General features: G+C 40.0%; 1 protein-coding gene across 1 annotated transcript in view; it reads left to right on the top strand.

The window, feature by feature from the left end:
- The window catches only part of LOC143020498 (uncharacterized), a 40,545-nt gene extending 16,607 nt beyond the window's left edge, over positions 1-23,938 (top strand). Inside the window, exons 3-15 of the mRNA XM_076176924.1 lie at positions 333-539; positions 3,896-4,037; positions 5,713-5,847; positions 6,341-6,526; positions 10,750-10,978; positions 13,005-13,255; positions 14,500-14,666; positions 16,348-16,589; positions 17,944-18,057; positions 18,989-19,121; positions 19,545-19,732; positions 23,083-23,415; positions 23,735-23,938. Of these exons, the coding sequence (XP_076033039.1) occupies positions 333-539; positions 3,896-4,037; positions 5,713-5,847; positions 6,341-6,526; positions 10,750-10,978; positions 13,005-13,255; positions 14,500-14,666; positions 16,348-16,589; positions 17,944-18,057; positions 18,989-19,121; positions 19,545-19,732; positions 23,083-23,415; positions 23,735-23,938 (2,531 nt within the window). The remainder of the gene's footprint in view (positions 1-332; positions 540-3,895; positions 4,038-5,712; positions 5,848-6,340; positions 6,527-10,749; positions 10,979-13,004; positions 13,256-14,499; positions 14,667-16,347; positions 16,590-17,943; positions 18,058-18,988; positions 19,122-19,544; positions 19,733-23,082; positions 23,416-23,734) is intronic.
- The last annotated feature ends 979 nt before the right edge of the window (positions 23,939-24,917 follow it).

Genomic DNA, 24,917 nt, shown 5'->3' with positions numbered 1-24,917 from the left:
CTGTCTAGTACCCTATTCTAGACTTTACAAACCTTAATTATTTCCTAATTTCAGAGGAATCCATATGCAGCCTAGATCAAACTTTCTATATCTTAGATATATCCTAGTTTCAGATTACCCAATAGAGACCCATCGGTAGCCTAGATCAACTTAACATTGTCTAGTATCCTAGTCTAGACTTTACAAGCCTTAGTTATTTCCTAGTTTCAGAGAGTATTGATACAGGAACCCATCTGCAATCTAGATAAACCTTTCTAAGTCTTAGATATTTCCTAGTTTCAGATTCCCCAATAGCCTAGATCAACTTAACACTGTCTAGTACCATATTCTAGGGTGCAAGGGGGACTTTGCCTTCCTCTTCCAAGAGAACAACGAACCGACAGCTGAAACTTATGCTACTGCCGAAATGGGTCACCAGTCCTCCACGGACCAAATGTCCGTGTGCTCTTGGATAAAAGTTGACTATTTCCGTCGGAATACCTACGTCTACTCTTATGCCACTTCAGACCAGAAGAGCAACGAAGTAAACATGAAAGTTGGTGAGGAGATTAAAGTTTGCAGTTACGCGTGTTTTGATATAGGCCCTGTTCACATTACCGGTTTGAACCGCGGTGGTTCAATTATATTGTAAGTCAATAAAGGCATTCATATACAACCACGCAGTTTTTCGTTGACTGCGGTACCGTCGTGGTTTCCGCTCGGTTTAAACCGCTAGTGTGAACAAGGTCATATTCTTTAGCGCATTAGTGTCTAGGGACCCCATCCACTGTTCGATCTTATCTTGAGGCCGCTTGGCAGATCAGGTAGGATCCCATCTGATTGGATTATGTATGTACAGTACTGATTTTAGTTTGCCCGACCCACATACACGATCCTATCTAGTCGGATCCGACCAGATCTCTCCGGCAGCCTCGAAGACCAGATCCGATCGTAGATCGTGTCCATGTTCTTTCACCCACCATCTAAAGGGTGCAAATATAGGTGCGGGTTTTGTTTTGTGGGTGGAAGTTTCTGTGCAGATGTGAGTGCAAGTTTGCGGACAGTTGTAGGTGTAGTAGTGTGTAGGTGTGAGTGTAAGTTGTTGTTTATGCGTTCGAGTTGGTGCATGGAAACACACGGTGTTTATCTATATGAGAACATAAGAATGGAGGAGGCTGCAAGAGACCATAAGGCCTACACTAGGTAGCTCTGTATCCATCACCACCTGTAATCCCCATCCATAAGGTTGTCTAATCGTTTCGTTGACCACCCTATTAGTAAAGCAATTCTTGCCTATTTCCTTCTTAAATCTAAATTTGTCCAGTTTAAATCCATTATTACGAGTCCTGCCCTGTTTTTTTAATATGATGACCTTGTTTGCATCACCCTTGTTAAAGCCTTTGATCCACTTGAACACCTCTATTAGAGTGTAAGTTAAGGTGTCTAAGCCTCTCTCCGTAAGGCAAATTTCTAAGTCCATGTATCATTTTGGTCATTCTTCTCTGTACTGATTCTAGTGAATTAATGTCCATTCTGTAGGACGGAGACCAAAACAATACCACATAGTCAAGGATGGGTCTAACTATCGCTAGAGTTTGATAATTACCTCTGCATTTCTATAAGTTACCGTCCTAGCAATGAAACCTAATGCTCTGTTAGTTTTCTTCCTGGCGCTAATGCACTGTTACCTGGTTTTAAGGTCCGGCCTCACTAGAACTCCCAAGTCTCTCTCGCACTCAGTTTTCCCTAAAAGCGCGTTATCTAAGCTGTATTTATTTTCGGGGTTGTGTAGCCCTACGTTTAATATGCTACACTTAGAGGTATTGAAGTTCATTTGCCATTTCACCGACCATGTGAACAGTTTGTTAAGATCATCCTGCAGAATCTCTGCGTCGTCTTTTGACCTAATTAGGTGTCCTATTTTAGTGTCGTCCGCAAATCTACTAACATCACTATTTATCCCATCGTCTAAGTCGTTTATGTACATAATGAACAACAAGTGACCCAAAACCGAGCCCTGGGGAACCCCACTAGTAACATTGCCCCACCCCATTTATGGTGACCCCCTGTTTTCTGTTACTAATCCAAGCTCTAATCCATTCTAACACTTTTCCTCCTATGCCATGGTCTTTGATCTTATTTAGTGGTCTCTGGTGTGGCACCTTGTCGAACTCTTTGCTTAAGTCAAGGTAAATAACATTGTGATTATCATTGTTATCTGACGCCTTATATACTTTAGTGTAAAAGGATAGAAGATAAGTCACACATGACTTACCCTTGGAGAAACCATGCTGTGTGTCACGAATTAGATTATGTCTTTCGATGTGTCCTCTGAGTCTATTTACTATTATTGATTCAAGCATTTTACCTATAACCGATGTCAAACTGATTGGCCTGTAGTTGCAGATTTATCTCCTTTCTTAAAAACAGGAACAACGTTTGCCTGCCTCCAAGCAGTAGGCACAAAACCAGTGTCTACCGATTTATTAAGTATTTCAGTTAACTGGTCCTTAAGCATTCTTGGAAAAATTTCGTCTGAACCCGGGGATTTTGTCGCTTTAAGTCTTTCAATGTGTTTGACTACTTCTACTTTACTAATGCTGATATTAGATAGACTACTTTCTTCATCCCCACTGAAAATCGGATCGCAGTCAGGTACCTTATCTAACCTCTCATTAGTAAACACCAAGAGAAAATATTTGTTAAACTCCTCACTCATTTTTCCTCCGATTCTATCATGACATTTTCATCATTTTTAATTGGTCCTATTCTTTCTTTATTTTTGGGTCTATAGAGATGAAAGAAACCTTTAGGGTTGGATCTTGCTTGACTGGCAACCTTAATTTCATAATTACGTTTCGCTGTACGTGCATTTTTTTAAATCAGCTTTCCCATTTCGTTATATGTTGATCTAAGGTGTGTTTCTCCGTTTCTTATTTTTACGTAGTCTTCTTTTCATTCCGATCTCATGTTTCAATCTGTCCGTCATCCATTTGGGAGTATTACTATTCTTCCGTATTGACTTCAGGAGGATAAATGTATTGTGTGCATTAATAATTAAATCAGTTAGATTGCTATACATTTCATCCAAATCGCTGACCTGGCTGTTGAGCCCCCGCCCCCATACCAAGAGCCACTTGCCCTTATAAGGCACGCACCCGTTCACTACTCATTGTTTCCCTCTCATATTAGCTCCTCGTGGATGAAGGGTCATCCCTGTCTCCTGTTCACTGTCCTAACCAGAAGAAATACAGCAAATTCACAGCAGGGCCTCCTCATGTACATGGCGACCCTCCCGCCTTGTCCCTTCATGCGGCGTTTATACAATCATATAAATTATTCATCTCTTTTTTTTCAGCTTGTTTTTACACATTTAAACTAGATTGTTAAATTTTCACGGAATATCTACCTTTCATCCAAGAACTCTCAGTACATTGTGGTTCAAAGCTCATTCTGGATTGTTTGTTTACTTTTCTGATAACAGTCGAGGTAATGTGTGATTACATAGATGGCCTGATGAATTTCCCGAAAACACGTAATAGATGATCAGAGATGAGTCTGAAATTCAAGATAATTGTACCCTAGACATTGGTGATGGTCAGTTTTACACAAACACATTTCCATGTGTTATACATTCCGTTCGGTTTAAGGATAAATCTTAGCCGTACTACCTTCCTTGTTTGTTCAATTATTTTGTCTGTAACTCCCTGTTCATATATGTGGTTATCTAGTTAATTATCTAAGTATTCCTATATTTACTTATTATGTATTTTGTGTAATTATCAATTCATTTTATTTCTACACCATTAATCTTCTTCTCTGTATATTTAATTGTTGTTTTTTCTTTGTTTCAAGTTGCATATTTTGTTTTTCACTTTGTATGCCAAATTATCAAAATATTCTTTTCCTTCTGCAGAACCAAATGCTTTGAAAATTGCCATAGGCGAAAAATATTCTATATATAAGGAACGTACAAACCTTGTCATCCCAAAACGATGGCTTCACGCTTGCTTCGTGTGCAGTCCATCCGACATGACCCTGAAAATATACGTCAATGGGTGAGTGAGCTAAATCCTGAGATATACGTCATTGGATGAGTGAACCAAGCTAGGCTATTTCTCTATCAGAATCGATGATTTTTCAGGTCAGCTTCGTTGTGTTTATTGTATCCAGCTGGGCGGAAACAGCATCTTAAACAAAAAAACAAAAAACAAAAAAAAAAGACCTGAAAGGTATTACACTGAAACATATACCGGTTGGTGTATTTGCTCACAAAATATTGTTTGGGTTAATGGAAATAAACATATACCGAGTTGATCACATACCTCCTTGCATTATTTCATGTTTTGTTTGACTTATCAAAATAGATAAAATACGGAGAGGCTCGAAGGTCGGAGGGGTTGGGGGCGGGGGTGTAGCCTGCGGACGCGCAAACCCAATATAGCACCTGGGGTATCTACTTTGATTGGTGATTGTACAAGCATAAGTAAAGGCAACAATGATATGAACCTGTACATGGTGCTCCTACGAAACGGAGGTCGGAGAGAATCGTCTCCCCGTCGTCCGTCTTCAGATCCTATCAACGCCCTTATCTCTATCTGGAGTAGCCCTGAGGGGCCGGTGCTGGCTCTCGGGACTGAGCCCAATATCTTTATCAGTTTCGATTTTTCTTCACTTTTCTTTTTTCACATAAAGAACGGTGACAATGGACGACTGCTTCCCTCCTCTTTACCCTTATCCGATGACACAGAGACTAATTTATCATATATAAACAGAGAATATAGAAGTCTTCTTTTTCCTGAGGAGGTCTAAGGAAGTGTTTGAGGACCATTAATGGGTTATCACACTGGGCTATTTTTCCTTCGACATCCTCACTCCAACCTCAATTTCAATAACTAAAATATGACTTTGCATATAGAAATATAAACTTCTCTAAGAACCTTTCAGTGTTGTGTCTAACGTTCGTATAGGGTTGTAATCTCTTGGTTCATCATTCAGCTTTACTATACATGACGGTAAGATATCGTCACTCTCGTAAAGAAATTGCCTAAGCCATTTCTCGTCAATTTCTGGATTTTTTTTTTTTTTTTCCTAAATCAATTTTTCATTGCTCCTTGTGGTACAATTCCCAGTGTTTTATTTAGTGTCTGAGTAGGTTAAAACTACGTTAGGAGGAACATTACGTACATTTATAACGTAGAAAACTATTCTTTTTTCGATTTCCTGAAAAGTTGGACAAATGACTTAGGCACTTTCTTTATGAGGCTGGCGATATTTGGAGATTTGAAAATTTAAATATTGTAACCTAAGTCGTTTTCACTCAAACGAACTCTCAACGGTCGATGCTGGCAAAGCCCGTGGAAGCCCATTGTGATAATGTCTTTACTGACTACAAGTTCCCAGTCAGTAAAATTCGAGGCAATTCTTTCTACATATTTTTACATACAAGTATATACATATACATACAACATACATAAACATACAAATACATACACATGTGTATACATATGTATACATAAAGATATGTACAAAAAAATGAACTGAATATTCTGATTTATCGATCATCTCCAACCATTTTTTTCTCTTGTGTTCTAACTTTCATCAAATAATATGATCAACTTTTCGGTCTAAGAATTCTTTGAAAAATTGCAAAATATATCATGAATGAAATACCACATACCACATATTATCACCATGAAAGCCACGCCTCTATGGTTTCTCTGAACCTTTCAGGAACTTCAAGACTTCAGAGAATAGAGTGTGCATGATCACATTGAACGGAACTGTGGTTCTTGGACAAGAAACGGATTCCTACGTTGGCGGCTTCGACAAGCTCCAGTCCTTTTCCGGTTACATCATGGACTATAAGTAAGAGAAGCTCAACGGAAAAAAAATCACAGACACCCTACCAACGCATTATAAGAACATAAGAATGAAGGAGACTGCAAGAGACCATTAGGTCTATACTAGGCAGCTCCATGTCCATTACCACCTATCATCCACATCCATAAATCTATCTAACCTTCTCTTCAAAAAACCAATAGTTTCAGCGATCACCACATGGTTGTTAAGTATATTCCGTTCGATAACCACTTTATTGGTAAACTAATTTAATTTCATTACTGCAAGGCCTACCCTGCCCTTTTAATATCATAATCTTGTCTTTATCACCCTTGTTAAAGTCCTTGACCCATTTGAATACCTCTATTAGATTCTACCATTATAATAAACAGATCAAAAGTGTAGTACTCTACTACATAATTCCCCCAAAGCTCGTCTCATCTACAGTTAAACATACTACAATCCTCCTCGTGTAGTTGTCTTCCCCTTTTTCTTATTTTGCCTCCCTTTTTCGTGGTAGCATGTATAACCGAACTCTGACGGACAAAGAGGTAAAAGCCCTTGGTTCTTGTAACGGTGGTCTGGAGAAGCACCACCCTGGAGAGGGCGACCTTGTGGCTTGGAGCAAGACCGAATGGAATGTGGTTGGCGCCGTCAAACGTGACATGACCAAAGAAGTGATCTGCCAAAGTTTTGCTGCGGGAAGGTAAGCAATATTCATAACAGCGCAAATATTAAGTGCGCTGGTAGCGTAATCGGAAGCGTGTTGGCCTCGTATTCATTTAGTTGTGGGTTCAAATCCCGCACTACTACAAAACAATATATATATATATATATATGTATATATATATATATATACATGTATATATATGTACATATATTTCTTTTTTATCAACCACAATGAACTCTAATTCTAAGCCATCTAGGCGCATGCATAAATTGTAACGTGGTACGACCGAGGACTCGAACCTATGCTGCGAGAACGTTACTAGTGCCGAGTGACTAGACCAATACGCCATCAAGAGAGATCATTGGGACCCATTCAGTGTTGTATATATATATACATATATATATATATATATATACATATATATATATATACATATATATATATATATATATATATATATATATATATATATATATATATATATATATATATATATATATGAGAGAGAATGTGGGTGGGGAAGGGCAAACGAAGATGTGTTAGGAATAGAGTTTATTGCCCTAACGTTGCGACCAACTTGGTCTTCTTCAGAGGACTACAGCATTACAAACGGATCACAATTCTTATAGTCGTAGTGAGAGGGAACCCGCCAAGGTATGAGCGTCATGTTTTCCCTTTGGCTAACGATTTAATTATTAGGACACTTGCTGCTTTCGAGAGGCATTTAAATCCGTCTCTGTCGTTGTTGTTCTTGTTGGCGGCGATATGTGCAGCTTCCACAGTTTTTCTCATTTTCTTCTCAAATCCCTCGTGTAGAATTTCTGCGTTGTTCCAATCAGGTAGATGTCCACATTTGTCCAGGTGACGAACCAGGGAGTTAGATGTTCTATGAGCCCTGAGATCGTTTTTGTGCTCATTCAAGCGTTTATTGAACCCTCGACCTGACTCACCGAAATAAGATGATGGACAACCGTTGCATGGAATACGGTAAATGACACTGAGATTATTACGCATATTATTATGTTTCTTAAATATTTTTCCTATTTTATTGGAAGATATTTTTGCTATATTTATTCCACCTTTTAACAAATAATCATCAATAGCTATGGTGTTTATAGAATTAGGGACAGAAATAAAATGAGACTTATCCTTTCCCGGGGTTCGGACGTTTGAGCCATCGTAGATCTTCTTGGCTTTCCTCGTTGTCCTGGTGATCAAACCTCCGGGGTATTTCAGCTTCCTAAAGGTATTCTTGATGTAAGTAAGTTCATCCTCTAGGAATTCTTCACTGCAGATACGAAAAGCTCTGAGAAAGAAACCTATTAGAACACCCGTTTTAACACGTCTGCTGTGTGCTGAAAAATAATGGACAAAGTCGTCCCTATTGGTGGGTTTCCTGTACACCGAGAAACTTACCTGTTGAGAACCTCTGTGTATTAACGTGTCTAAAAATGGTAAATTACACTCTTTTTCTAGTTCAACTGTGAATTGAATGTCTTTATTCACAGCGTTGAGTCTTCTCAACTTATTTTCTATATTAGTTCTTTTTGGCATCACCACGATTATGTCATCCACGTACCTTAACCAAGTGGTACCTCTTCCCATGATGTTGATGTATTTGTCCATTTCTAATACTTCCATGAATAAACATGCCATGACAGCAGATAATGGACTCCCCATTGCGAGACCTCTAATCTGTTTAAATTCAATGTTGTTAAACATAAAATAACCAAATTTGACACACATGGAAATAAGTTTTATATAATCAGATCTTGGGACTGGAAGGGTATCATCATCGATATCTGTTGTTACTTTCTTCACTGCTTCTAGGGCATCAAAAATAGAAACATTTGTGAATAACGCTGTTATATCGAAGCTTGCCAACTTTTTATCACTTACATTCAGATCCTTAAGTCTCTGGATCAGGTCGGAAGAATTTCTTAAATGGGCCCCGCTGATGGAACCGATGACGTTGGAAAGGGGTTTTGCCAGACATTTCGCTAGTCTGTGCGGAGCGCTACCAATCCCTGAAGTTATGGGCCTCATGGGGATATTTACCTTATGTACTTTAGGAAGACCGTGCATTAACGGGGGTTTTGGAGCTTCTTCTAGTAATCCTAACAACTTTTTTCCCCTGACAACAGATATCGATGATGATATCCTTCCAGTCCCAAGATCTGATTATATAAAACTTATTTCCATGTGTGTCAAATTTGGTTATTTTATGTTTAACAACATTGAATTTAAACAGATTAGAGGTCTCGCAATGGGGAGTCCATTATCTGCTGTCATGGCATGTTTATTCATGGAAGTATTAGAAATGGACAAATACATCAACATCATGGGAAGAGGTACCACTTGGTTAAGGTACGTGGATGACATAATCGTGGTGATGCCAAAAAGAACTAATATAGAAAATAAGTTGAGAAGACTCAACGCTGTGAATAAAGACATTCAATTCACAGTTGAACTAGAAAAAGAGTGTAATTTACCATTTTTAGACACGTTAATACACAGAGGTTCTCAACAGGTAAGTTTCTCGGTGTACAGGAAACCCACCAATAGGGACGACTTTGTCCATTATTTTTCAGCACACAGCAGACGTGTTAAAATGGGTGTTCTATTAGGTTTCTTTCTCAGAGCTTTTCGTATCTGCAGTGAAGAATTCCTAGAGGATGAACTTACTTACATCAAGAATACCTTTAGGAAGCTGAAATACCCCGGAGGTTTGATCACCAGGACAACGAGGAAAGCCAAGAAGATCTACGATGGCTCAAACGTCCGAACCCCGGGAAAGGATAAGTCTCATTTTATTTCTGTCCCTAATTCTATAAACACCATAGCTATTGATGATTATTTGTTAAAAGGTGGAATAAATATAGCAAAAATATCTTCCAATAAAATAGGAAAAATATTTAAGAAACATAATAATATGCGTAATAATCTCAGTGTCATTTACCGTATTCCATGCAACGGTTGTCCATCATCTTATTTCGGTGAGTCAGGTCGAGGGTTCAATAAACGCTTGAATGAGCACAAAAACGATCTCAGGGCTCATAGAACATCTAACTCCCTGGTTCGTCACCTGGACAAATGTGGACATCTACCTGATTGGAACAACGCAGAAATTCTACACGAGGGATTTGAGAAGAAAATGAGAAAAACTGTGGAAGCTGCACATATCGCCGCCAACAAGAACAACAACGACAGAGACGGATTTAAATGCCTCTCGAAAGCAGCAAGTGTCCTAATAATTAAATCGTTAGCCAAAGGGAAAACATGACGCTCATACCTTGGCGGGTTCCCTCTCACTACGACTATAAGAATTGTGATCCGTTTGTAATGCTGTAGTCCTCTGAAGAAGACCAAGTTGGTCGCAACGTTAGGGCAATAAACTCTATTCCTAACACATCTTCGTTTGCCCTTCCCCACCCACATTCTCTCTCATTTGTCTGAAATAATCTTAAATATATATATATATATATTAATCATTGACCAAGGATATATAGATGTAAACTAACGTTTTCCGACCCTAGTACCCTCTGCGGCCAGTTCTAAGCAGTCCAGCACCCCCTAACTAAGTATCTTATTACTAGAAGGAGAAAGGAAAGTGTATGTGGACATCGCTTCCCAGCACCATTTATAATTTATTTCAGCACCCCAGGGGGTGCTAGCACCCTAGGTTAGGACACGCTGGTGCAGATATTATGTTCACTAAGATAAACAATACTTATAGAGTTGTTGACTAAAATGTATTGTTGGCTAATGGCCGATTCAAAATGGCTGCCATGCAGAGCAGAAGATGTTACGCGTCAACGATATTTTATAGAACTAATATTTCGTTTTTATTCAGTGTTTTAATGTTACTTCTTATTAGTCGAGTACCCTAGATTTCTTTTTTTTTTCTTTATAAATGATGAATAATCATTAATGGATGTTTGTTTTCACATATGTAGCTTTATCTATCTACTCTGTCTATGCCACAGCTGAGTTCAAATCTAGACGAACAAGTGACGAACAGTTTTGTTTTGATTTAGGCCAAATAATCGCGTACGCCTTTGAGGGAAACCTTCTCATTAAAAAGTTAATAGGCGTTCCTAAATATCGGACAAAGGTATTAAACAATTAGCAATGACATACAATCATCTCCAGGGTTTTGGACAAATAGTCCGGGAATTTCAGCAGTGGCAGTGAGACAGTTAAGAAACAGAACTTAGTAATTGACTATACAAGCAAGAGGATATTTTACTCATTCTCAGGAACCAGTACCTGAATTTCCCTCACTTGTTCAACCATGACGAAGGCACACAGTTATGTGGTGTGCTGAAGGGCCACATAGCACTACCACGTAGTGAGGCTGAGAACGATGTGTTGTACCAGTTCGTGGAACCGATTGGCCCCCTCTGCAAGAACCACATCCATTACAGCGGGTTTCTCTGGCTCGGTACCACCGATAAGGCTGTCGAGGGCGAGTGGAGGTCAATGAAGGTTAGTATTATAACGAGTGACAGGATTTGTTCAAGTCAGTCCTTCATTTGCAGCAATATATATATATATATATATATATATATATATATATATATATATATATATATCTTTATAAATTTATTATGTAGATAATATTCCTTTTCAGTAACTGTCATTTATCATGTATGTTCTGTTCTTGAAACATTACATAGTAATCACATACGCTATGTTATCAATTGTCAAGTGCTTTTGCCCGAATTATTGTATACATAAATGCTGCTACCGGTTTCTCTAGCCGATTACTGTATATAGCTACGAAGTGGATCAATTTGTATCATGTAGAAGAAAACTAAAAACGTAGAGACTGAACATCTTCACACCAGGCTTAATGACCCCCTTATGGGTCGATAGCCTTACAAAAATTGTATCATCTGTAAAGTAATGTAATTTGAAGGGTGTCCCTTGTTTAACACTAGGTGGATCCCAACATGCAGGGGTAATTTGAGAATAAGTTATTAACAGTGATTTTTTCTAATGAGTCTGTGTGAATATGAGTGTGCGTACGACTTAACACATACGGAGCATATACAGTATGCATTCGTACAAATATTTGTGTGTGTATGTACATTTATAATTACACATTACATATTTTGAATAATAAGAATTATATGTCACAGGGGGGCACCAGGATTTTAGAAATGCTTAGGTGGGGCATGGCCAAAAAAGGGTTGGGAACCACTGCATTAGACTAACTGAGGGGCGATCTTAGACAACTCTCCAACACAGAGTTAATCTTAATATTTTGTTATAGCCAACCACAGGCAATTCTATTTGTCCTAGGAATCCTTCCTCTACTTAGGAAGGTTAATGGGATTGTGTAGAGACATGCTTGATTTTTTAAATTGTGGTCTTTGAGAGAGCAAGTATGAGAAGATTTGCTAATCAGTTGACTTGAAAATCATGGTGGAGAAAGAGTGTAGGAGAGAGGCCAAACGTAGAGTATGGGATCCAATGTATTTAACGTTTCGCCCAGCAGGGCTTCTTCAGAAATAATGTTAAATAGATTGGATTCCATTCTATGCGTTTGGCCTCTCTCCTACAGTGCTGTTGCAGTCGTTGCTGCTTTTACTCGTGGGTAAAGAGATTGAATTAAGGACATTAAATCTAAGTTAAAGATTGCAAGACAGGGAGCTGAATTGTGAGGCTGAACAAGAACTGCGAAAGGGAATCTTCTACTCTTAAATCACCGAGCGGAAGGTGTCCGCTTTCTTTGTGGTTATAGAACTTCCAGAGGGTCTCCAAGTACCATGGCCATTATTGGACGGTTCTGAAAATATCAAAAGAAATCTAAATGTTGTGAAAATATTAAGAAGTTCGAGAGGACCTGGGATGGAATAGTTTCATTTGGGAAAAGGTGTGCAGGACTAAAATGAATGGCCAACGTTTGAATGATAAATAGGGCCTTGAGTTTCAATGACTGGAAATCGCAATCCCTCAGCAGCTGGCAAAGGTTTTCAGTCCCTCCTATAGACTTCTATGGGAAAAGACGCTGAACTATCATCTATGTTATATCATCGTGGGTCAATTTTTATGTCACCTTTTTATAATAGTGGTAGGATGAGGAACGGAACAGTCACTGGTAATCAGCTCTATGTAGAAAGCTAGAGGAAATGTAGTAGTTGATGTTTTGGGTCCAGACCAAAGACCGAGTGTCAGACCCTCAGGGTTGCACCCTCAGATGGAGGTAAAGGTGTTGAGGGGACGGCAGGGAGAAGATTCCCTCTGACGTACGTCTCACAAGATCATCCCTTGCAAGTATCTGCCGTTAGTCCTTTACTAGAGTTTGTCACTAAGTTATATTTCATTCGTACTGAATCCCTGGAGTGGTTTAATTCCTACCCAGCCATCATTCCCATAAAATAGATAAAAAAAAAGTAAATAAACGAATTAATTAGAAAAAATAGTAAGATTATGAGACTCAACCTACCTTGATTTAACCTATACTAACACTAACCAAGGATCTTCTCCCCACGTCACTTCTTGCTAGACGGGCAATGTCCTCGAGTATACCAACTTTGTCAACGAAATCAACCAGTCAAAACAAGATTGTGCTTTACTACTTATGGCACCTGTCGAACGAAAGTGGGACGATGTTGGATGCTTTCCTCACTTCAAGTTTTGCTTAGCCTGTGATGTGGAGAAGGACATAATACTAACATTGCGTGGACTCTGTGAAGAGGAGCCCATTGCCGCTTTGTTTCTCACTGAGAACAGTGAAAACACCACCGTTTCCTTCAGGTAAGATTATTTTAATGAACGATAGAAATAGAAAAGGTAAAAACAAAGAGAAGACATGAGTGAAAATGAGAGCAGAAGTGGATATGGAGTGTTTGTTAGACAAAGTGTAGTAAGATTATAAGAAAGGGTAAAAAGGGAAATTCAATGGGGACTGAGTCTCAGGTAAAAGAATACATGACTACAGAGATTACTTCAAGTGAAATATTTCCTATGGAAAAAGAAACAATTTTAGAATTTTTTCGTCCTCACTGAAAAAAATAGATAAATAAAAAGAAGTGAACATTTACGAATAATGGAGGATTAATTTTAAGTGACGGAAGAGTTTCTTCGAAGGGTTGGTGATATCAGAAAAGGAAGACAGTAGTGGTTACGTATGAACTAGAGTGATTATAGTAGTGTAAGTTCCAACTATTTTTAGAATAATACCCCATACCTCAGGGATTGCCCCTATAGCTGTTGAATGAGAAGAATGATATCCATAGAGGATTAGGGGTATGAATGTGTTGGGAGTCAAAAGGAGTGAGAAGGAGTACAGGAATTTATAATCCCTCCTTTTTGTGTGACTTGGCCACTGACAATCCTCCTTTACTTGAAAATGACTTGCAGGGATTTTTCACTTACAGCACTCTAATACCTACATATACCTCACTAATATTGATCTCAATTTTCTTTTGTATAAACTTTAGAATTATTCCTTGAGAATCCTCCTCTACTAGATGACTTGAAGGGATATTTAACTTATAGCACTTTATACGCAATGCCTACATATACCGCACTAATATTGATCTTAATTTTAATTTGTATAAATTTTAGAATTATCCCTTATGAATGGGATTGAGTATATCCTCAACTCCATCCAGGCTTTCCATTTTTTTTTTCAACTGCTGTAAAGAATTTTGCTCACGAACTGCATAAAGTTGCCTGCCCTTTGCTATGGCAATATGTTTTTCAAACGCACCGGTATACTGTAGTAAGGATAACTACAAATAATTTTATTTACCAAGTCAAAAGGAAAATACACATGGAAAACAATCCACATGAGGATGGTTTCCCATCTTCTGTCATGGAATTCACTCTTACCTTCTCGTGAGGAGGCCAGTAATCGGAATTATCTGCACACAAGAGAGAGAGAGAGAAGGAAAGAGAGAGAGAGAGAGAGAGGGAGAGAGGGACAGGAGAGGGAGAGACTCACAAGTAATTAGTCATCTACCCTTTTCTTTTTTTCTTTTTTTTATCTGCCACAGTGGGTTTATGAATTACAAAATTTCGCTGCGGGAATCAACCTGGATCCTCTTCGACTCTTGGACTCAAGAAGTTGTGGCACAGCTCGATGCCCACGAGCTCGTCTTACCCATCGGCACCCACGTATGGACACTCACCACCAACTACAGCATCTGTAGCAAAACTGCAGGTATGTTGCAGTGGGACGTTCAAACACAAGTATATAGAGTACATGTGTGAATGTGATCATAGATATATACAATTATACATACATATATATCAAAGATTGACAGATTATGGAGGTGAAAAGGCAATTAGAGCTTAAGGCTATAGGATGGCGTTTTATCTAGAACTAGACGTTTCGACCTCTTGGGCCTTCTTCGGTGGACTCTGAAGAAGAACTAAGAGGTCGAAACGTCTGGTTCTGAATACAACTCAGTATTTAAAGTTTCATTCTCACCTTACCTACATACACATACATATGTTACATATATGCATTTATATATATGCAGACACATGCACACAAATATAGGTATTCATGCATGTCTGCATGCACACACAGATACGTACATGCATATGTACATGTATACGTGTATGCATATACACAGGAAACAACGATGGTCCTGCAACTAGGACGTCAGAGAGAATTAACTACTTCCCGCTCATCTTCAAAAATCGTCAACATTCTCTCTTCTATCTAGAGCAATGGTTCCCAGACTAGGGGCCGCGCCCCCCTAGGGGGTCGTGAGGAGGATACAAGGGGTGTGTGAAGTTATCTGCTCAAAAATATTTGTTTAATTAGAATAATAAAATCATTCAAAGAACAAATATCTACCATTACATACATGTAAAGTATAGTTATAGCAGTCACTCCAACCCGTTTTCTATTAAGCTAGTTCTCCTTACTAGTCTCATGAGTCTTTCCAAATATTATGTCATGTTTTCAAATTATCTATTCTTAAAATTGCAAGTCAATTTTGCCAATTTGCTAATGTTCAAACTTTTTTTAGCTCCTTTTGAACCAAATGTTTCGTTTTTAGTTACTAGGAAAAATGTCTGGAATGTACTATTATTTGTTTGAGTGGCTTTCATTATTAAAATCTAATACAAGCAGAAATCTGTTTTCCTGAACAATGCTAAGAAATAAATGCAAGAATCATTTCACATAAACAAAAGAGGGAGCGGGGCTGTGAGGGTCTACTGGAAGCAAAAAGGGGGCGTTAGGTAAGATAGTTTGGGAACCACTTATCTAGACGAAATGACATTTAGTCTCCGGGCAGGGCCCAAGATCTTCATCTGTCAGGTTCAACTGTATTTCCTCCACTTTTTCATGTAATGCGAGCTGATTACCGGCGCTTCTTCCCTTCCTACTATTAAGCCAGTAAAATAGAGAGTCCTACTCCTATACAGTACAGACAACAGTCCAATATGTCTTCTCAAAGCGTTTTATGGGAGTGCCCGAGGACACTTGTGTGTACGTGCTTCACCAGCGTTTTGGATCACGTGCTAAACACATAATCGACACTCATTACCCTCAGAGCTCATATAGATAGATTTATGAGTAATATCACCTTACACATACTATACACACATATCCCTATCTTGATCAAGGGCGGTAGTAATAGCTCCCACTATTGTGAAGATTTCACGCCATGATCAGGAGCAAACTCCTTCCTGGTGGCCTTTGGCGATAACATTTAGACCAATAACCCGTGTGTAAATGTATGAATGTATTTGTGACTGTGTATGTCTGTATCTATATATGCCTTATTAATTGATATTAGGACTCTACCATCAGACTTTATCAGAATACTCGTACAAATAACTGCTTATTGCGAAGTAAAAGGTGGGGATTATTTCCTTTCATAAAGAATCGTCTCATCTGCTGACACTCTCCGCCTGCCTGGAAAACGAATACACCTGCAAGGACGGTTCCTGCATATCGCTGGAACAGCGATGTGATCTCAGACTCGATTGTCCAGATGCTTCCGACGAGACTGGTTGTCAGAAACTGATACTCCCTGATGAGTATTTCCCTGAGCTCCCTCCTCCAGGACTCTCCGGAGAACCTCTGCGAATGGACGCGACTGTTAATGTTTTTGGATTTTCGCAGGTAAGTAAAGACTATTCTGATGTGATATGGTTTAACGTCACACACTCCCCCCCTATCGGGAGGCTAGAACGGTGCCCCTCACAGAGGGCTTTGTAGCGTGGAATTTAATGAACCATGCCCTTGGTTCAACTTCGCTGGTGGCAGGATTTGAACCGCCCTCACATCGACCTTCGCCGCAAGTAACGACACCCTAACCCGCTCAGCCAGACTATTCTACTTACAAAATTGTGATTTTGTTGTACAGTGCACGCCTGTTCCCCAGCGCCATGGTGGTAGGTGCATATACTCTTTCACGACTCCTAAAACTTTTGGATCATAAACCCAACGCTTAATCTCCTTTTGTTGGACTCTGTGGTGGACGGGGCGTGTGTTAGCCAAACTTATTGTGTATATGGCATCCAGATATGGCGTCACTGGTCGGGGTGGACTTGCGACCTGACCCCATCAAAACCACCAAGCCCGCTATGCAGGTGGTGGAAATGAGACATGAACACGTTGACCCTGGACCGGAATGAACCTAAAGGAGTTTCCTCATGTGGGTGACTGGAACATTTTGATCCCTCTCCAAGGACGACAGATTACCCTTTCATCAGTGAAATTCAGTTATCTAAAAAGTTTATTCATATATACAGAAAAAAATCTTTCAGACACCTTGTCCTTTTCATCTATATTGATGAAGAAGAGAATTGATATGATCAATATATTCACAACAGTGAAATAAATGAAGAAATTTGATAGGGAAGACGTCTTTGTCTAGGATAAGTGTGATAAGAGGCCATGACAGACCAAGGGACGGGACCACTCATGTGTAGATCTTTTCTTGTAAATTATAATTAGGCAAATAAATAAATAAATAAATAAATAAAACAAGCACGCATACTACGTATGCACACACACACCGCACACACTCAGTATCATGATATTATCTTAAGCATTTTATCAAGTCCCGTATTTGCCGGCTTATAAGATGCGCTTTTTTTAATGTATCACAAAACTGCTCTGCGTGTAATAATGTCGTATTACGGATGTACTGAATCATACATTTTCCTTACGAAATCACTTTAAAATATCTTTCAATGCATGTATGATGAAACAAACTATTTTTCCCACAAAATAGGAGATGCGTCTTGTGCGAAGGTTCGGTTTATCCGATGACAAATACGGGAGATACAAAAACAGCTTGTCCTGAGTAAAAGCAGCAACGACTGCAACAGCACTGTATGAAAGAGGCCAAACGCAGAGTATGGGATCCAATATATTTGACGTTTCGCCCAGCTGGGCGAAACGTCAAATATATTGGATCCCATACACTGCGTTTGGCCTCTTTCCTACAGTTTGTTCTATTGGATTTCAGATCGACACGATGGATATGAGAATCACCATCGACTTCGAGTACCGTCTCTCGTGGTTCGACCAGAGGCTTCAGTACATCAACCTGAAGAACTCCTCCGACCTGAACCTCATCGAAGTAGGTTTTGACAAAGTGGCCGTTGTTACAGTCACTCAGTTACTTTCCAGATCTTAGACCTATCTTGTCCTTTGGTTTATTGTGTCTCCTTTTTATGTGGTTAACGATGAGGACTTGCTTGAGTTGGTACTCTGAGACGGACACTAGAATCATTTCCTCTCTTCTCGTCTTCAAATCTCATCAAAATCTTAAATTCCATCTGGAGGAATAACCCCAAGAGGATGGCACCCTGTTTTCATACCGAGCCCAATATATCAATCAAGTTTGCCTATCTTCATTTTTTACACAATGAGGTGTTCAGAACCAGAGGGGCATCCCCGCCGTTTTTACTGGTTTCGAGTTAAGCATGGACAATCGATAAAATGAAAAATGCATTTTTTTTTTCAAAGTATAGTTACTGAAGGGAAAAAAACTCTCAAACCTTTGTAGTTTTCATTTCATCGTATTATACGTGCTTAACTCGAGACCAGTAAAAGTGGCGGGGATGTCCCTCTGGGTCTGAACGCCTTATACGGAGTGTTATCTGAAAACCGAGATCTCTTCCTCTCTTCCTCTTCCTCCACCTTCTCCTACCAGCCAGTAACATAGAGATTTAATCTAGCAAATAACAGACAATTTTACTCTGCTTGGGATACTCCACAGTAGTAAACGAATTAAGTGCTGTCTTCGGTAATAGGTCCAGTTTTTTACTATCATTGCTTACAGGTATATGCACGGCGTGTCAAGTTGATCATACTAAAAAGTTATATCATAATCGTTAACCCGTTACTGTCTCCTGTGTTGATCAAATCCATTTGGTGTTAGCTAGGATAAAATAGATAACTAGGACGATTTCACTTTTTTTGAGAAGTAGAGGGTCAAATGACCAATTACTCACAGTCGTGAGCATCCCAGCGGATAACGTTATACGGCTTCGATCCATTGTACCCAGGGCGGGTCCGTGTGGACTCCGAAGATCTTAATGCCGAATGCAGAATTCCCTCGCATCCAATCAACGCCCCCAGTGACTTCGATCCTCCGGACAGCGGCTCCATTGCCAGACAATATACAGAACGCCGTCAGAGGTATGTGGAAACCAAGGAGGAACATAAAGTGTGAGGAAACTCAAGGTTTAGCAAATAGATCTTCAAGATATTAAGGCTTGGGTTGGCAGGGAGTGCAGACACATCCACTGAGTCTTGTTATTGTTTGCTTTTAGAGGATCGTCATATATATGGTTGGTTCCTTTTACTCATGGCTTAATTAGAGTATCTTAGGAGACAATAATTTTTCAGGAGGGTTTACAACAGTCTGTTATGGTGGATATAGCTACTAGTATTTTCCACAGCACTGATAATACTTGATAATAAGATAATACTTTCTTAACCCCAATTAGAGTAAGCTCATGACTCAGATGTGCTTCAGTGGTCGTTTTCTTGTCCCATTGCATATTCAGAATAGTCAATAAATAGTTTTCTTCATAATGTGATATCTATTTTTGCCCACAGATGAACAGTACTCCGGCTCACAGAACCCACTCATGTGGCAACAGCAGATCAACGCACCGTTTGCATGCTCCATGGACCTTCGGAACTTCCCGTTCGACACGCAGCATTGCCAGTTGCATCTAAAACTCGCTTCGGCCGATTCAGAATATATAGAATGGGGCAACGTCACTACTAATTACCTCGGCCCTGTACGAAGTTTTTTATTTCCATCTTTATATATATATATATATATATATATATATATATATATATATATATATATATATATATATATATATATTTTTTCAAACTTTGAAAACATCACCTTTCCCCCTATCTTGTTACCTTCCTTTTTACATGTTTGTGTGAATGAAGGTGGGAAGGAATGTATGAGAAGGCTAATGTATTATATTTCTACTTCTCGGTTAAAAAAAAGTATCCACAGGGAATGTTTGTGTCATGTACGGATACGTAGGCCAAAGAGAGGTTCTGGGAAAGAAAAGAAGACATGAATGGTAATGTTCTAGGTCATTGTCTGGGATACTGACAATCTACCTCCTTCAGGCATTAGGCTGGAGTGATAGCCCGAGGGTAAATGGTAAACTTGAGAGCACTTGGTCACAGAAGACCAGCTTGCCACAACAAAAGGATATGGAACAAGGCGGTTCTGAGTCTTGTGGCTGTCACTTTTGTACATACATACATACATACATACATATACCAAGGCTTTTTCCCCCTTTCAAGGGAGGTAGCCAAAAAGAGAAAGGCATAAAAACACTCCCACCCATTTCATCCCTAAATACACTCCACACCCCTCCCACCCTCCCTCTCATCTGAGCACCTCCTGGATGACGGGTCCTCCCTGCACCTTGCCCACCACCCTGGGTCAGAAGTAGTGTCGCAAGACACAGCACATCCACAGCAAGGCCGCTTCATTTAATCGGCGACCCCCCCTCTCTGTCCCCCCTTGCATATAAGGAGAGGACGGGGAAAAATCCCTTCAGGCTGCGTCAAAATTTACTCACACATACTACCCCACCCCCCCGCCCATTCCTCCTCATGCAATCACACATCATCCATATACAACCATTCTCCACTCACCTCTGTCTTCCGTCCTCTCCCTTCCTTCCTCAACAGACATTCCCCTCTTCCCCAAAGCCCCCTTCACCCCATCCATCCACCTCATCCTAGGACGTCCCCTCATGTTCACTCCCTCCACATCTGCCTTCCATACCTCTTTTACTAGTCTTTCTTCACTCATTCTTTCCATGTGTCCAAACCATCCTAATATTCTTTCATCAACCCTATCTCCCAGCTCCTTTTTCACCCCTGTTCTCCTCCTCACCTCCTCATTTCTCACTATATCCAGCCTAGTAACCCCCACCATACTTCTCAGACACCTCATCTCAAACACATTCAAACTCCTTCTCTCTTCTTCTCTTATGTTCCACGTTTCTGCCCCATACAGTGCTGTTGGCACAATCACTCCTTCATACAGTCTCCTCTTCGCATCCATTCCTAAATGTCTATTCCTCATTACACTCTTTAATCCACCAAGGCATTTACTCGCTTCTCTCAATCTACATTCTACCTCCACCTTCACTCCACCTTTTCCTGCTACACTTGCACCCAAGTATCTAAAACTATCCACTTCCTCCAGTCGCTCTCCCTTAATGTTCACTTCCAGTCTACTGCCACTTTCACCCCTTGTACATCTCATCACCTTACTTTTACCCACATTTATCTTTAGCTTTCTTCTATCACATACTCTCCCAAACTCTGCCACTCTGTCACTTTTGTAATATAATAAAAGATTTTCATACAATATGCTACCGGCTTTACAGCGATGCTAAATAGACATACAACGTTGGTGGCATTCTAACGGGAATGACTCTCCAAATTTGGATGAATTTGTAACAGAAAGGTTCACCACCGGACACAACATACTTAGGACAAAAATAGGACAAATATAAGGATAAGGGACATCTAGGTTAGACTGTCTGCTTTCGCACACTGCTAAAATTCTGTCAAGAAATGAAAGAATGGTCGTACATGAAAGCATAAAAATGGTGGATATTGCAATAGACCATAAGGCCTACATTAGGCAGTGCCATGTCCCTTATCACCTGCCATCCCTATCTAATGACTGCGTTTGAATTTATTTATTGATTTAGCACCCTAAACCAAACTTTTCGCTTGCTGCCCACCGACATCAGGCCACAACGCAAAGGCTTCCTACTCTAGAGTATTGTCTTGGACAATATGTATGCAGGGTCTACTTGAGGGGGGGGGGGTCCAGTCGGTACTCTGTCTCGGGGTCCAAGAACAAAGAAGGGCTCCACAGTAATCGCGCAACACCCAACCCTAAACCTCTCGAGAACAAACTTTCTACTACCTCCAATACGACATACACTCACATATACAAACATCACTTTATTAATCACACCACGCTTACTTCTTTTTATCGGTACATATATATATATACTACACATATACCAACGACGTTTTCCCCTTACCATGGAGGTAGCCAAAAACAAATCCACTCCCACCCATTCCATCCCCACGTACTCCACTCCCATTCACCCTCCTCTTTCCCTCTTATCTTTGCTCCTCCTGGATGACGGGTCATCCCTGCATCTCACCCATTGCCCCTGGTCAGAAGCAGTGTCTCAAGACACAGCACATCCACAGCAAGGCCACTTCAGTTAATCGGCTACCCCCCCCCCCCCCCTTTCCATCCCCTCATGCAGAATGAGAGAAGACGGGGAGAAATCCCTTCGGGCTGCGTCAAAACATCATTCACACATACTCCCTCACCCCCATCCCCCACCCACTCCCTTCCATGCATCATAACATCATTTATACACAACCATTCTTCACTCACCCCTATATTCTGTCTTCTCCTTTCCTTCCTCAACTGACACTCCCCTCTTTACCAATGCCCTTTTTATCCCATCCATCCATCTCATCCTTGATCGCCCCCTTCATGTTCACTCCTTCTACCTCTGGCATTTAGCATTAATCATTGTAAGCTTAGTTGTACAGACTGGACATCAAATCCTCCATTTTGAAAAAAAAAAAAAAAAAAAAAAAATGCCTGTCTCGGGGCCCCAAAGGGGTCTTGTACCGCCTTGCAAAATTTCTCTAGGATGTATATGGATGCATGCATGTATGTATGTATGTATGTATGTGTATGTATATATGTATGTATGTATACTTGTATGTATGTATGTATGTATGTGCATTTCTACACACAAACATATATGTATTGGTCATGGGGCTATTCCATGACAGACAATATAAGTTATACGTGGTCAATATTTTATGGACTTTAGTAACATCCTTGCGCACCAAAGTCCCTCACTATTCTTTTGATGATTGGAAACTAATCCCCAAAGATAGAAGCACAGGTTATCTCTTGGACTGATGTTCTAGCTGACAATAGGCTACAGTGAGTACATGCACACGACCTCAAACTTGTTTCTGTTTCTCAAACTGCGGGTCACCCCGGAGTCTACGAAGGACCATGGACCGAAGCTTTGTTTCTTTCTTTTCACAGGTCTTTATGTCAGAACACGACGTGTCCGACTGGCAGGTGGAACGCAGTGTGGTGAGAGGCTACAGTTTAGTTTCCATCAGTTTTGCCCTTCATCGCCGCTTCAGCTACTACATCACCTCGGCCTACCTGCCCACCTTCATGCTCATTGCCATCAGCTACGCCTCGCTCTTCTGCAAACATGAAAACATTGACCTCCGGGTCATGATGTCCATAACTATTCTTCTTGTCCTGTACGCCCTCTATCAGCAGATCACTTCCGGGCTCCCTAGGACATCTTACACCAAAGCTATCGACGTGTGGTGCTTCTTCGCCCTTACTTTTATATTCACACAGGTTAGAGGGTTTTCTCTACCTTCTGTATGCTTCTATTTGCCCCAGTGCTTGTACTGGTAGATATATACATGGTGAATAGATGCAAAGACAGATGAGGACGTGGTAGAGGAAGAGTCAGCGAAGATGAGTTGAAACACGTTATTGTCTTGTTTCAGCCAATGAGGTCATCTTCATTTCAACACATCTTCGTCGATCCCTCCTCCACCCACGTCCTCATATATACATGGCTATAAATGTGCATGTCTGTATAAAAAAAATCCTCTAATCTGGTTAAATGGCAGTGATTATATCCTCATTCACTTTGGTTCTTTGTTCACAGGTGATATTCCATGTCATGATCGATGTAGGTCCAGTGTTAATGATGATTCATAAATGCACACACAGACGGAAGACCATCGCGACAGAAGAGCCCCCTGCGAAAAAACGTTCACCAATCGAACAGACCTACTACTACGCGCGAATCATATATGTCATCATCTTTCTTGTCTTCTTTTTCATTTATTGGACTGTCGTGCTCAGTTGAATACGACATTCAGAGATGCACAGACACAAGCAAAAGTTTTGACCTATGATACAGGTCTCAACGTCAATTTGATTTTCATTTTTATCTATTTATTTGTTTATTTGTTTATATATCTATTTATTTATTTGTTTATTTATTTATTTATTTATTTATTGTCGAGTACGGGGTATACGTTCCCATAGAATGTTTAGCCTACAGTTAGGTAATTTTCTTGAATAAAATAAAAGTTGTAAGGAATTTTTTTTTTTCTTGAAAATCTCTGGTGGATCAAAAATGTCTGTGATTTTACATAAGGATACCATACAACTCTGTGCATAGAACATATTATTTAGTAATTAGTATTTAAAGTTTTTTTGTTTTGAAATTCCTAAAAAAGTAAAGGCATAAGAGGGTCTTGGAGTTTTCCAACCAGTACCCTAAGGTTTGGGTCTTTTAATGTGCATGGATGTGGTACAGATGAGAGCAAAAGGGAAGAGATAGGCAGTGTGTTTGCGAGAAGAAAGATGGATGTGTTGGCTTTGAGTGAAACTAAAATGTAAGGGAAGTGCGAGTGTGGGTTTGGGAGTGTAGCTGGGAGGTGGCTATACTAGTAAGTGAAGAGATAAGTAAGCGTGTAGTGGAGTGGAAGGAGGTTTCATCAAGGTTGATGTGGATGAAGGTGAAGCTGGGAAGGGAGATGTGGGTTTTTGTAAGTGCGTATGGGCCTGGTAGTGAAAAGAGCGTAGAGAAAAGGGAGGCTTTTTGGATAGATATAAATGAGTGCACAGAGGGATTAGGGAGGGATGTCAATGTAGTTGTATTGAGAGACCTTAATGCTAGGGTAGGAAACAAACCAATAGAGGGAGTGATTGGAAAGTATGGAGCTTCAGGTAAAAATCGTAGTGGAGAGTTGATGGTGGAGATGTGTCTTGAAAGAGAGTTGATGATAGCAAATACAATGTTTAGGAAGAAAGTCAAGCAAAAGTATGCATGGGAGAGG

The sequence above is a fragment of the Oratosquilla oratoria genome, chromosome 40, assembly GCF_046742065.1.
Source record: "Oratosquilla oratoria isolate Oo_2021 chromosome 40, ASM4674206v1, whole genome shotgun sequence".
Classification (NCBI taxonomy): domain Eukaryota; kingdom Metazoa; phylum Arthropoda; class Malacostraca; order Stomatopoda; family Squillidae; genus Oratosquilla; species Oratosquilla oratoria.
The sequence above is the reverse complement of the archived record's forward strand: the minus strand, read 5'-3'. Positions and strand labels throughout refer to the sequence as shown.